At 38.7% G+C, this 14457-nt stretch overlaps 2 protein-coding genes and 1 non-coding gene across 6 annotated transcripts in view; 2 read left to right on the top strand and 1 right to left on the bottom strand.

Moving 5' to 3' along the window:
* Nucleotides 1–83: 83 nt before the first annotated feature.
* On the bottom strand, nucleotides 84–5390 carry rab11a (RAB11a, member RAS oncogene family). The gene is made up of 5 exons (XM_056766984.1): nucleotides 5231–5390; nucleotides 3704–3899; nucleotides 3296–3489; nucleotides 3073–3153; nucleotides 84–2538 (listed from the first exon to the last, which is right to left on the bottom strand). Exons 1-5 carry the CDS (start codon nucleotides 5268–5270, stop codon nucleotides 2402–2404), a joined length of 648 nt encoding a protein of 215 aa, XP_056622962.1. The 5' UTR covers nucleotides 5271–5390; the 3' UTR covers nucleotides 84–2401.
* A 247-nt stretch (nucleotides 5391–5637) lies between these two features.
* On the top strand, nucleotides 5638–5709 carry trnaq-cug (transfer RNA glutamine (anticodon CUG)). Its single transcript has one exon. It is a non-coding gene; the product is annotated as a tRNA-Gln (tRNA).
* A 3592-nt stretch (nucleotides 5710–9301) lies between these two features.
* dennd4a (DENN/MADD domain containing 4A) overlaps nucleotides 9302–14457 on the top strand; it is a 28666-nt gene continuing 23510 nt past the window's right edge. For all 4 annotated transcript variants that reach the window (XM_056766983.1, XM_056766982.1, XM_056766981.1 and 1 more), the window contains exon 1: nucleotides 9302–9506. The gene's annotated coding sequence lies outside the window, so the exon portion shown is untranslated. The remainder of the gene's footprint in view (nucleotides 9507–14457) is intronic.

Genomic DNA, 14457 nt, shown 5'->3' with positions numbered 1-14457 from the left:
TATTTAATTCCATGCTTCTGATAAGAGGATCAACGTAAAATGTACAAGTTACGTAACCAAAAAAACAGCAGTCACAATTTTGAATTTACTACATATTTTATTTGCTCATTTAAATTGGAATTACAGTGGATAGAGTAATAGTATAATTATAACAATATAAAATAAATCACAGTACAGTGCAGACAAAAAAACAAACAAAAAGAAATATGAGGCAATATGTGACAGTCAGAAAAGTAATATCCAGGTTATCTAACTAGGACACGCCGGCTATGTGCAGTGCTTGGGCAGGTCAATGTTGTGCCATCTGTACCCTAACATCATTGGCACTGGCCCCCGTTAGCACCAGAGACCCCTGCCACTAAAGACCAGTCATACAATCAGAATCAGGGTCCTAAACGCGGTAAAGCCACAACACTACAGAAACAGACCCTGACGCTTTTCTTTTTGATGTCAATAAGTACTGATTTACATCAATGTGCTGCTATATTATAAGACCTAAACCTTATAGGATACAGGAGACTGAAAACAGTAATATGACTCACATGCACCTAAGCAGTAACGTCGGCCCATTCTTTTCAGTATTTTTCTATATGACATTACTTGAGTTTGAACAAAAACTAAACCAGTCTTGGAGAAGCCGTCGATTCCACCTGGAATGTGTTGTGATACTATTAAGAATTATCTCAGTTTTACCTGGGGCCGGAGTAATTAAAGTCAAAGAGATCGATAACCAAAGTGAAATTGTCTCAAAGTAATTGACTTCAGGGTTGCAGACTAAGATGCTGAGGTCTACAGTTTTTTTCCCCTCTGGAGGTCATCTGTGGCGACCGCTATAAAACATGCATTATTAGTTCAGTCTTTACTGATAGTTTGTGTCACACTGAATAAATTGTATAAGACAGCCATTAAGCAAAAATGAGCATCACAGCTTGTGGTTGTTTCCTCATCTGCTGGAATAAGGACAAGACTTTTACAGAGGCTAAAACACATAATACATTCATAAATTATCACACGGTGTCTTAACGTTAAAGAGTCCCGTTGCTTCGCTGCCACGATTAGAGGCTAATAAGTGACTACCACAGAATAAATACAAGATTATAAACTGTAGTGCAGCAAGTCAACCCGGGAGATATTTTACATTCAGTGCAAAAAGAGAAAGTATCCAGTCTATTCCCTCTCGTGTGATGTGGTCATCCGCTGTTCACCATTAACTTCCGTTTGGTATTCCTCTTCTTACTTTACAATCTGTGACCTGCAAAAGTACTATGGGGTTGTGGTGATAAGGTAAATGTAACGTGTTCATAAATTTAGGGGAAGTGGGGAGGCATTACAAAAGTATCTATTCCCTTGTTTCGAACTGAATAGTTTGTGGTAGTGTTATTTTGAATTGCGAAGTACAAGCGAGAGTCATTTCCCCTCTAAAGCCGCAGAGACATACTCTTTCCACATTATGACATCAATTACCGTTTATTACAAACTGAACTTTGCTGTAAAATTTAAACAACGTCCAACTGAGATAAAGTCACAAGGGTTGAGAACACTAAAAGGGTCGGCATTATAGTATATTACAGCATGATGACAGCACTGAAGAGCATCATGTGATGAAGGCCTCGCTGCATTGACATGAAGAATCCGAGAGATGCAGAAAACAGCTTTGTTCTTAAGCACATGCATGAAACCGGAGGCATTTTGGGTACGTTCCGTCGAGAAAGGCACTAAAACCACTATTCTACCTCAATGAGGACGCTAAAGATGGCATGGAGTAGCTATGGATTGTTTGAGGCACTGTGTTCAGGATATTCCCTGTGCCACAAGCTTAAGTCCTCTTCCGCTGGCCCTGATGATGTCATGAAGAACGCAATGCAAGAATGCCGCTTTGTGATCCGTGCCGAACGCATGAAGAGTTGCAACTTAGATTTTACATGCTGTAACCCATACTCAGATGCATAAGGTGAAGTCTGTGGTTTTTGGGCCCTAATCACTAACATCTACCGACAGAGACGTCTCTACATCACAATATTAAATACAGCAATACCTCCAATACTGCACGTTTCTCCCTTACGCCCCGGATGCGACAGCAGAAACGGGGCTGCTACTAAACACATACATGTTTGCGAATGAAATTATATATTAAGACATTTCAGTGACCATCGGGCACAAATAATGATTAAAATTCTGCATTATAAAAGCCTACCATGGCAGGAAGAAAAAAAACAAGCATAGTCCAGACCGCAGGTGGTGACCCTTTGAGATTCTAGCTTTGGAACCAGCCTCTGTGCTCAAGCCTAGTTGTGCAGCTGCATCTCAGACCCAAAGCAGTCTTGAAGAGGAGGGGAGAGGGTGTTGCAGGTGGGTGCTTGGGGGGGGGTACGGGAAGGGGGGTTTGGGGTAAGGGGCGCTGCTAGATGTTCTGGCAGCACTGCATCTTTGGTTTATTCTCAGTAGGCTGCACCTGGATGGACACCACATTGTTGCTAGGTGACATGTCATTATCTCGACGGTCAGACATCTGCTTTTGGGATACAATCCGGTAGATTTCTGCAGGACAGAGAGAAGGTTTCAATTCTCAGGAGTGTCTTGTATATATTTATTGGCAGCGAGAATGATGTACAAGCTACGATAATGGACTTTGTGTCGCCATAAAAGCCTATAGCCATAGAGCAAGAGTCATTACTGGATATCACAGCTGAAGTAATTACGACACTGACTGTGCGATGCCGTTAAACGTTTATTTGTCCGCCTGCTCTGCGCATGCCAGGATCCAAACAGAGGATCAAAAGAAACCCAAAACTCTCTATTGCAGTCACGTCAGGCTAAAGGAACCTACACAACCAAGACAGGGCTTCTGATAAGTCATTCATACAGATCAACCTTCAACCACCGGCCAATCATTTACAATCTCTCTTACCCTTCATACACACACAGGCCCTTTTCTGAGCGCATTTTAGTATTCATCTATTCCTACATCCATTACAAAAATAAACGTTTATCATCTTCAACCTTGCACGGCTGATAAGGATCCATTGCATGTGCTGAATCGCTTCCCGCTGTTTTTATGCAAAGCACACTTACCAGTCAGAATGGTCTGAAAAGCGGTCTCTACGTTGGTGGAATCCAGAGCTGAGGTCTCCAGGAAAGACAGCCCGTTTTTCTCTGCAAACATTGGGAATATACATTTACTGTCTGTGTTGATAAGTGCATTAAGGACTAAACTCAAATGCCCTTGTAAAACACAAGCTTCATGTAATGAATCAAAAGTTAAAAGTCCACTGCTATGTGTTAATGTGCTTCTAACCTGCAAATGCACGTGCTTCGTCGGTGGGAACGGCTCGAAGGTGACGCAAGTCACTTTTATTACCCACGAGCATGATGACAATGTTGCTGTCTGCGTGGTCTCTCAGCTCCTTAAGCCAGCGTTCCACATTTTCATAGGTCAGGTGCTTGGCGATGTCATACACTAGGAGGGCCCCCACAGCTCCTCTATAATACCTTTATACCGACATCACGTGGAAAAAAAAGAACAAATAGTTTCACAGGATATTTTATTTACACCGAATTTGTTTTTCATGAGTTTCCAAAAACAATTATTCAGAATGTAATGCATCAAACAGAAAAACAAAAGGAAGGTATTTATACGTATTTATGTGTATATCCAATATAAAAAATGAAATACAATTTAACTCCGTTTGAGCGTTCATCTTACGCTGAAGTGATCGCTCTATAGCGCTCCTGTCCAGCTGTGTCCCAGATCTGAGCCTTCACTGTCTTCCCATCTACCTGGATGCTACGTGTAGCGAACTCCACTCCAATAGTGCTCTTGCTTTCCAGATTGAATTCATTGCGGGTGAAGCGGGATAGCAGGTTACTCTTCCCCACACCAGAGTCCCCAATGAGGACCACTTAAAAATAAAACGCATAATGGTATCTGACATCAGACCAACTCTGCATCCTCTTATTTTTGCACATTCAGTAAATACAAAAATACTCTCTAAAATAATATTAAAGTGACAGTTCACCAAAACACAAAATTCATTAACCTGGTCATTTTAACCCAATATTTCTTTCTTTCTTCCACAGAAAAAAAAACACGATGATATTTTGAAGAATGTTGTTGACTGGCCCTCTTTCATGTATGGTTTTGTGTCCATACAATAAAAGTGAATGTGGGCCAGTGCTGTTCCGATACCAACTTCCCTCAAAACATCTTTTGTGTTCGCTGTTGTGCAGAAGAAAGAACGTCATGCATGTTTGAAATGAGAAGAGGGTAAATAAATGATGACAAAATGTACATTTTTTTGTGAACTTTCAAGTTAATACATACTTTCAAATATAGAAACTCTGTTATTGATTGTGGATAATACTACTTAAGATTTGCTGACACAAGATGCTTAACTACAAGAGCGATAGTTTTGTCAACTTCTGACGTGAGTTAAACCACGCAGGTAACGTGACGTTGTTAATCCAATGCATGGCAAAGAAAACTAGATGTAAAAAGTACCTACACATCTCACATCTTAACACATGCCCTCATCAAGAATAAACACAGGCCTACTTATGGCATCTCACATAACATAAATATGATTAAACATACACTGTATTGCCCCTTATAAGATTATAACATCATTCCAAAAGGAATAACAACCATTAAAGGCTAAATTTCTCTATAGGTTTATTCAGTAACGTTAAATCTTGGTGGTCGTGCCACTGACATTGCTTTGTTCCTCATACTGACATGAATGTTGACATGAATACTGCCATACGCCACAAAGCGCTATAACTAACGTTCTTTGATCAAGCGAATTCCCCTACAAATAAAATACACACCATTACACAAGACATATCGGCTGTAATAGTAAAGATTCGGAAACAAGGGCCGTTTCCCATTTCCGCCTGCTCCCCTCAACAGTTTCTGCGGCTAACTTCAACTAGCCACTTCAAGGTGTGGTCCTATCTGCGGTAAACGGGATTTTAAGGACCAACAATTATATTGACACAATACGTGTGTGGTGGTTGGGCTCTGTTGGAACGAAGCCGATCAAATCTTTCAAATGATTCAATTCCAGCCGAGGTTTGGGGGGTTGTTTGGGTGGCTCTAAGTGAGCTAGCCGGTTAGCCGGCCTTTAGAGATCGAGTATTAAATATATAACCGCTCTAACGGTTCCCGACACAATAACCACAAAATCATAGCCGCTATTCGTATACTCCCGAGACAAATGTAATTTACGCCTACCCTTAAACAAGTAGTCATATTCGTCGTCTCTCGTCCCCATGTTGGTTAAAAAAAGCACAAACAATGGAGGAATTTGAAGGAAAAGTGGACCCGATCCGTCCCTGTTCTCTCCGCTGGTGCACTGCAGTGTGTTTGTGATTAGGCAGTAGCCATGCTAACAGATTAGCAAGTGAACCACTAGCGAGTGTCTTGGGAAGTGTTCCGGGTTAGGGCCTTTACTGTATATCATAATAAAAGCGTATATTTTGTGATACGCTCGTTTTTTATTTATTTTTAATTAATAAGATTCGATTTTGAGAGAGAAAGATTAACAACCAATACAATTTTTACGCCAATATAAATATTATTCCATTCCATTATGTGTTTGGAATAATAAAAAAAGGTAATTTTACACGTCGAAGCACGACGGTTCCATGGTGTAATGGTTAGCACTCTGGACTCTGAATCCAGCGATCCGAGTTCAAATCTCGGTGGAACCTGATGTTTTTCCGCTTCTAATAAACTAGTTCGTTTTGCGATGTCTTACATCTTCAGAATTGACGACTGAGTGTCAGTCGTTTCATAAAAATACTGTTCATCTACCTTATTACAGTATAAACTACCGAGGTGGAAACTCCGAATTCTTAAATATACATTTTATAATCAAGATTTCAGAAATTCTATTTGATGCTAAATGATACAATCAGAGATAATACAAAGCCCTTTTCATTCAAATTTTCTAAATAATGCGGAATTGATGTAGTGATCTATGTATTAAGTTGACCACAAGAGTGCAGTATTGTACCTGTATCGGCACAGAAAAAATACTTGCATTGCGAAAAAATCTAATAAAAATCTATATTTTTCATCACAGTGCTGATGATTTGACACCAACAGAAGATAATATATTTTGTTACATAACTTAGCAACCCAAATCTGTATGTAACCTATATGTGACTCATATGCATTTCCAATCAATGCTCTAACAAGCTCTGACAACAAAGGTTTTCCCCACTCCCACTGTAGGCTATATACACTATCTGTATAACATCCACTGTTGTCAGTATATTTCCACTGCCATAAAACGGTTTGGTTGAAGGTAATGCTAATGCGATTTAATTAATGAGGAGTCAAATTTTTCCAAACTTTAAAATACATGAGAGTGAGAAAACTTTAACTTTTAACTTTAAAATGTCTTGATACTTGTTAATTGATTGTTCTCTCAATTACTGCAAGGAATGTTGACACAGAGGCAGAAAAGAGAGTCCAAACCATGATAGGTCTTTATTGTATTTAATAAAAATACAAACCTTGGGTGTTATTTGACAAGTCACGTGTTTGTTTGTATCTGCAACATATTAGTAATCAATGCAAAATCTAGGTAATTCCAAAGGGTTCATAAATACCTTTTTGTGATTAGATTTGCTTTCCATTGCATTCATTTCAAGTTTGGCTGTATTTGTGACTCCCGCACACAGTACACAGTGGAAGAAAATAACACTCCACAATGCAATTATAGAGAGGACATTTGGGCACAAATTGTGAACAGAATAGACATAAAAAGTGCAAAACATAAACATGACTGATTTTAATACGGTAAAGTAGAATTAAAAGAACCAGTACATACTTCTTGTATACAGAAGAGCAATGCATCTCTCGGTGAGTAAGTTTAAGTACCACACAGATAACACCTTCGAACAATACATCAAGATGACATAACACTGGTGGGATGAGGAGTACCATCAGGTGGGACTTGTATATTCTTTGTTTACAGCCTAATTGCTAAACAATATTACCTATTATAGCTAAACAAGAGAAGAAGAGATAGTCTGAGAACCATCCTGCGGTTGTGTTGAAATGTTCTGCATACTAACATCGAAGCAATTGTTAAGCCAGAGGAATAGCCTTCAGGCACTAATCAGTTTGTTGATCTGTTCCCCTGGTAAAAAATATTGAGCTAAGCACGTGTACAGGATTCAGAACCAGACACAGTACCCAATAGATCTCCGTCACCGAAGTGAAATAACATTGCAGCCTTGCATATTGGGTTAAATTGCAACCTTGACAATGATTACAAGGCAGTCAATGAAGTTTCACATAGTTTGCTTTGGCTTAAATGGCCACAAACTACATCTGAAACCAGAGCTCTGCCATCTGGGTGGCCAGTGTGTTAAACAACAGATAGGAATACAACACGAAGGGTTTGTGTATGTCTAAATCCGCATGATGTTTATTGGTTCACAGAGCCAACTGGGTGGCCAGCCAGCAACTTAAACGTCTTCATTCGATCATTCATCTAGAGCTGAGAAGACTTGTAAGGTGCTTTGATGAAGAAACCTGACACAGTTGGAAGGCCTTTACTGAAGATCTCTGAATCCTCTAAAAACAGATGAACACATTGACCCCCAAAGACATTTCCTAAGATTGCAAATGCGTTTTAGAGGTGTGGAAAATGACATTACACTGCCCGATAAGCCTGTCAGATGAGTCTTAACAAGCTGAAAAGTTGTTTTTTTGGCAAGAATTTTAGCTGAAGATAGAAGTCAGTCATTCTCATCAAGACCACCTAGTAATGTATGGGATTACTTTTGTGTCAATAAAAATGAACGCAAACTTTTATAAATCCACTTATAAGTCAAGTACTGTATCTTTCTTTTTAAACTCATGGTGAATGTACAGTATTATACCCCTTTCTTTACATTCACAGAAAGTACACCTAATAAAACAGTACCAATACATTCAAATGAGATGCTAATGACATGCTACAATGCAACAATAAAACAAATTCATAAGGTGACACAATTAGAGGCCTTTAGAATGTTTTATTAATTGAATCTATACATTATAAATATGAACTGGAAGCACAACACTTTATTGTTTATCTCCTCAAAACCCACTAGGCATCTCGTTGTCCTGATATCATTGTAATTATAAATCAAAGACTGCTGTCTTTACAGCCTCTAAACCCACTTAAAGTTGCATGTGAATAAGGCTAGCTATCCTGTATTTACTCGATGTTGGCTTGTTAGGTCGTGATAGAGACTGCTAATTCAAAACTATTATTTGCAAAAACGAAACTTAGAAAATTGTTAAGAAAAATTGCAGTTTATTTGAAAATCATGTCACATTCTTGCAAATGAGTTTATTATTTTCATTATCAAAATGTTTTGTTTCTTTCTCATTGTATATTTTTGTTCGATTTTTTAATTTAACGTTCATTTTTATTGACACAAAGTAATCCCATATGAACACTGTTGAGTCAGATGCTGGCAGTCGCACAATCTGCAAATTCTCTGTTTGGTTTACCATTATCAAAACCCTTTTGGACCATGCAGATGTAGAATCATTTGATGATTTATGTTGGGCTAGGAAGACACTAGAATAAAAAGCTTTAAGAGCTCACTCTCTATTATATATTACTTTATAAAACATGACTGAAATAGAGAGAGAAGGATTTAGTTATCTGGAAAACTCTACATAAATCTGTAAATAATGACTTTCTTAGTTATATAAACTATTAGGTCAACTATTCATTTACCTTTAGCTTAATGGTCAGTCAGTATAAACTGTTCATATATTGAAGAAGGTTGGTTACCGGCATCCTTTACTTTCATTGGTTTTGTCTCCATACGAAAGAATTCAATGGGGACTAACGTTTTTTGGTTACCAACATTCTTCACAACATATTCTTTTGAATTCTCTACAAGAAAGAAAGGCATACAGGTTTGACAAGAAGGTGAGTGAATGATGACAGAATTTTCCTTTTTTGTAAACTTTCACTTTAGCATAGGTTGTTGCACAAATAGCTGTGATACTAACATAACAAGACTTCCGGTGCGTGTTGTTTATGATGTACTGTATCTTTAAATCAAGCTGTCCAAAATTCGACTTTTCATCTTAAAATATGTTAATCACATCCAGCACCACTGACTTTATATGGACTCTCTGTCGGGACGCCCCCATATTAAATCCCCGACAGTCCCCGGAATGTTCAAGTGACGTTACTGTTTACTGGCAGTCACGTGACCGTGCGGCAGGGTTTGATAAGTGCGTGCGCGACTCTAGTCGACAGCATCACTGTCTGAAAGCGTAGAGAAGGTTGAGGCACAGCCCACTAGCGTGCACTGTTATTTGGCGATTTCATGAAGGAGGAATAATTCATTTATCTGACGAAAAATGGGTGGAAATACATAAACCCTTCTTCTGTCCCGTGATTAATAATCTTTGGTTTTAATCAGAATAACGGTGCGCGTTTCAATGAGCGTGTCCTCTGCATCGTCGTCCTACTACTGAAACAGTGAGTGTCTCATTCTCCTATCTATTTAATGGTTACGTTTGGGCGTGCGTGCGTTTTTTAATCCTTTATTACAGACACGACCGGTAAAATTTACAGTTCGTGAAATTATAGATTTGGTGCCTTTTGTATTTAAGATATCGTTTTACGATTGACAGACAGACGCTATCACGCGTCGATAATTGGGGGCTTGTTTTGATTGCGCTCGTGTATTTACATGCCATGTGATGATCACCTACAGTTCCATTCCTTTTCGGCATAGTGTATTAAAATGTATTATTATTGTGATGTTAATGTTATTATAAAGGACTAAAAAGGATGAATATTATTAATTGTGTTTGGTTTCACGATTAAATAATAGCATGCTATAATTCCTTGCTGAGAAAAATCTTTACAGATTCTAATTGCGTCCATTACAAATACCTTCAAAAAAAGCTGTTTACCATTAAACCATTACAAAATTCATTTTAATTTAAAGATACATAGAACCTAACACATTACCAGTAGACCCACAGAGACCATCATAGTAGACCCACAGAGACCATCATAGTAGACCCACAGAGACCATCATAGCTCCCATTATAGCTCTCATTATAACCAATACAATTTCCTTTATACCCATTAGGTTCATTAGAATTTCAGTGATGGTTTCCACTGTTTTTTTTTCAGCTGGGTCATGATTCACATGTTTGACCCAGCCCTGTCTTTCATATTTATATGTATGTTACATCATTACCTCAACTGTCGATGGCTTTTTTATTGCATACTTTTTGTTTGTTGGCATATAGCTTACTCTGTCTGCAATGTTTCATCATACCTGTAAGAATTTAATTTGTCAGACATTTAATGGAAAAGAAGGCAGATCACTGCTCAGATCACTTATTGTGTACCCTATTGATTTAACAATGAGATTAGATTTGGAGATGAGGTAAAATATAGAGTACTGTATAAATGTACTTTGGGACAGCAAGATGAATTGGGGGTATTTGTCAAATATGTGTAGATTTTTATTCAGATTTTAGTCATGCATTAGTTATTGTCTTCATTTACCAAAGTTTCATCCCTCTTTTTTTGGTCGATTGCATCCATCATTGCTCTGCAGTCATTCTCTGTGTTTAATTACTGTGGACGATCAGTGCTTGGCCATCTTTAGCAATAATGTGTATTAAGTTGTATTGTGTTATGGTCTTTGTGTACTGCAGTTGCTGTGTCTGTGCACTGGATGCTTCTTTCCCCAAAACAAATTCCTTGCATGTGTGAACATACTTGGCAATAAAGCTCATTCTGGTTCGGATTCTGATTAGAAGTTCTTCCGTTGTCTTCCTCTTCTCATCAACACTGTGCCTGTAGAATGCCTTCTTTAGTTGGAAATTGTTTTGAAACCTCATTTTTACAAGAATTTGTCAAGTCAGACATGCAGGACGTTGTTGTGTTCTGAGGTTGAATAGAGGCTTATTTTCTTATGCCACGCTTTATTTTGTTTAAACCACAAAACTCATAGTTACAAGGATTTTTTAGAAAAATACTTAAATTGGAAGTGTTTTTTGTACCTCTGACAAGTTTCACAGACAAAACATTTCCACATAGAAATAGCCTTCCTGCCTCCTCCTATCCAAAGAATGCAGATATGTGCTTGTTTCTCGCCATGGTGCAGAGGAATCGAATGTCCGCCCTTGTGTCTTAAGCAGGACCAGATGCTCGGCCCAATGTGCTGCATTAGTTCCCCTGCTCGTGTTTTTCCTCTTGGCCTCCTTGATGTCCCAGAGCTGTGCAATATCAGGAGTCTCTTGGTCCACGGAGCCTTTAACTCTGGGCCACAGCCCATAACTACTACACAGCTGGATGAGATCACGCTCATTCTTATGGGCAAGCTGTTAAACAGGTTTATATTCCGACTCCGGCACGCCACAGGTTGGTGAAAAGAGGGCAAGGCTAATCGTTTTAACAGAAGTAAGCGTGCCTCCTACACCAGCAATGAGATTGAATTAGGATGCTGCGTTGTTGTTCTGTGCGGGTTTTGTTATTTGAAAAGATGTGTCTTCCTGAGAAAAAGAGCTTGTGAAGATGCCCGCTGTGCTGGAGAAGAATGTTAATAATCATTGTCTTTGTTTGGAGGATTCGTTCAGCATTTTCTACAATCAAAGCATAAGGATTTCTAATGCTAAAACTCATAGCAGGTCATGGTGGGTCCCCTCTTCCCTGGATCAGATTGTCAGGCCTAACCATAGAACCACACCCCGTATTCACATCTGAAAGTGTGAATAATGGTTTTGTCTGGGTCACACTTGACTTAACTATAACTTTTAACTAACACCACTCAATATAAGTACATATGGTTTCATCGGATGCACATGCCTGGCCCAAAAGTTAACCTGTGGTCTTTGTTTGATTATAAGATAACAATTTATTTGATGTGATATTTATATTTTATTGTATATTAATTGTATGAGATTTAATTAAAACTACTGAACAGTTCTTGATTCTTTGCAGAGGACTACCGGAAGTAAAAGTTTTGGCCATGTAATGTTTATGTTGTTGCCGCTGAAACCGTCTATATTTGAGTTAAAATGCCAGCTATTGTAAGCTTTTATTTACTTTTTATATTTATCAACGGATTGTGGTACACAGGAAGTGATGTAATTCTGAGTTAAGCGACCATCACCAAACCGCTTGCCTTGTTGGTGGCATGTAAACAATGACCATTTCAAGTTCGAATCTCTCGAGATGGTTTAAACATGCAGGTGTAAATGAGTCCATAAAGGACCTTAGTGTGACCACCCAGATTACAGGGCCACACGGATGACAGTGAGTCCTTCATCATGTATGTAGGCCTGCTCACAATCACATGCATTTCTCGGCTGTTGTTGTGTAGTATTAAATAAGGCTAGTCCAGCTCTATGGCATTGTAATGTGATGTCGTGATTACTGAAAATGTCTTCTCATATAAATGGAAAAGGGAACCAAAAGAAAAATGCTTAATCTTCGAGTCTAGAATTTCGTAGGAATGATGCGTAGGTTGTCGGTCAGAGATCAGAAAAGATCATAACAGTTCCTTATTTTTCACCAGTCTGTGTGGTGGCTCAGACGCAGAATGCAATTTTCTTTCACGGGTTCTCTGTGCCAGGATTTCCGCTGCGTAGGACCCATGCCGCTTTCTGATGAAAGAGCCGTTTCCAACGCACTTCCCGTCGCCTTTGACTCTCTGATTGACGTTAGCATGGTGTTTCTCAAAAAGGCAGCAATTTCCTTGCAGTAATCTGAAAAGTGTTGAGTCAGTGCAAGAGTGTCTGTAATTGCATCAGATAAACATGAAATCCTCTTTAGGGCATTCCGAGACTCAATGTTCCTGCTTAACATAATGTAGTTGTTCCCAGTTTTGTGTGAAATTTCTAATTAGTTTTCTTTCTCAACCCAGCAGTTGTCATATGAGCCTTGTTATCATTCGTGATTCATTTGTATTAGTTTTGCGTAAGTATTTTTGCCCCTCTTACATTTTTAAGCCAAATGATTAATATAGGCAGCTTATCTTCATCGTTGCCATGGTGAGGATGATAATTTATCAGCGCTGATGTTGGAGCGGGCAGAGCCAGCCTCGGCGTATGTCGTGGTCATTGAAGCGAAAGATTATGTCTATATATAATCCTAAATCTCTCGCGTAACATGTGACACATCCATTTTCTTTTCTCTCTAGTGTGTGTGGTGGACTTTCTGTATCTGTTTGTGGGTGTGATGGATCCTGTGATGTTTGATTGTTCATGCAAGTAGATTTATCTGACAGAATCTCTAAAGCTGACTAGTATAAAATGGCAATAGCAACCAAGGTTGTGGGTTTGATTCCCAGGGAATCGTGCATGGCTGTATAAACAACATAGTCTGAATGTGCTATGTTGCTTGGGATAAAAACAAATGTATTTAATTCGGCTTGTCTTTTGCAGTTATTTAAATAAAAAGAGCAGAAAATATAACACAGATGAAATGCAGAATAAATAGGTCTCAAGGAAAAGTGAAAGGAGGGACCCATAGGTTCAATGAGGAAGAGGAGGATAAGGGCCCGTATTATTATCCAAGTTTATAAATCGATGAATCGATAAATGTCATAGTTTGTCTGTTTGCTTGACATTGCAACTTCCTGTTTAGTACAGTCACCAAAAGTGTCATCGGTTCCTCAAAAGAAGCTTCCTCACTTCTTCACTTCCATGATAGAGCAAAGGACTAGTTAGGGGGTCAGTTTCATTTCCTAAGCTCTTAAGCCGTGTCCCGTGACTCTTCCAGCCATAATGTTACTGTAAAGCACAGATAAGCCATTTGAAATAGAGCTGAAAGCAAAAGACCATACACGTGAAAAAAAAGGTGTCATAAATGCACCAATGGTGGAAGGAAAGGATCATCAGTGGTGGTCCTTGTTTACATGGTCATGACCGATATGTGTAAAAAAATTCAATATAAAAACTTCAGTTTGAATGTATAAGTAGTCTCTTAATAAAAAAAATTTGACAGCCGGTTATTTCAATGGAAATTTGTTCTAAGGAAAGAGTGTTTTTGATATTTCGATTGAAATTTAGACTTCTACCTACAGTAATTGTGAACATAATCATGAGCCAACTGGTAGATTTTCAGACGATAAAACTGAACACTCCACACAAGAATAGCATCCACCATTAAACCCTGTGCGACGAAGCAATTTTCTCCGAGGATGTTTTCCCTGTGCATGCCAACCTGTAGAAGCCCCAGGCTTGTTCTGGAAGGGACAGGGAGTTACTGATTCTTTCAATTAAGATATCAGCGGTTTAGGTGCTAGGGAGGCGTTACGGTGACAGACATGTTTTATTGATGCAAGCGAGAGGAATTCCATCTTACCCCTTTTTGAAGTAGATTTTTATTCATGCAGTTAGTCGGCAGATAAGAACGAGAGATGGGAGTATGACTCATATTTTAAAGGCTGATAGCAAATATA

Source organism: Triplophysa dalaica, chromosome 14 (assembly GCF_015846415.1).
Source record: "Triplophysa dalaica isolate WHDGS20190420 chromosome 14, ASM1584641v1, whole genome shotgun sequence".
NCBI lineage: Eukaryota > Metazoa > Chordata > Actinopteri > Cypriniformes > Nemacheilidae > Triplophysa > Triplophysa dalaica.
Note: the sequence above shows the minus strand (reverse complement) of the source record. Positions and strands in the feature narration are given on the sequence as shown.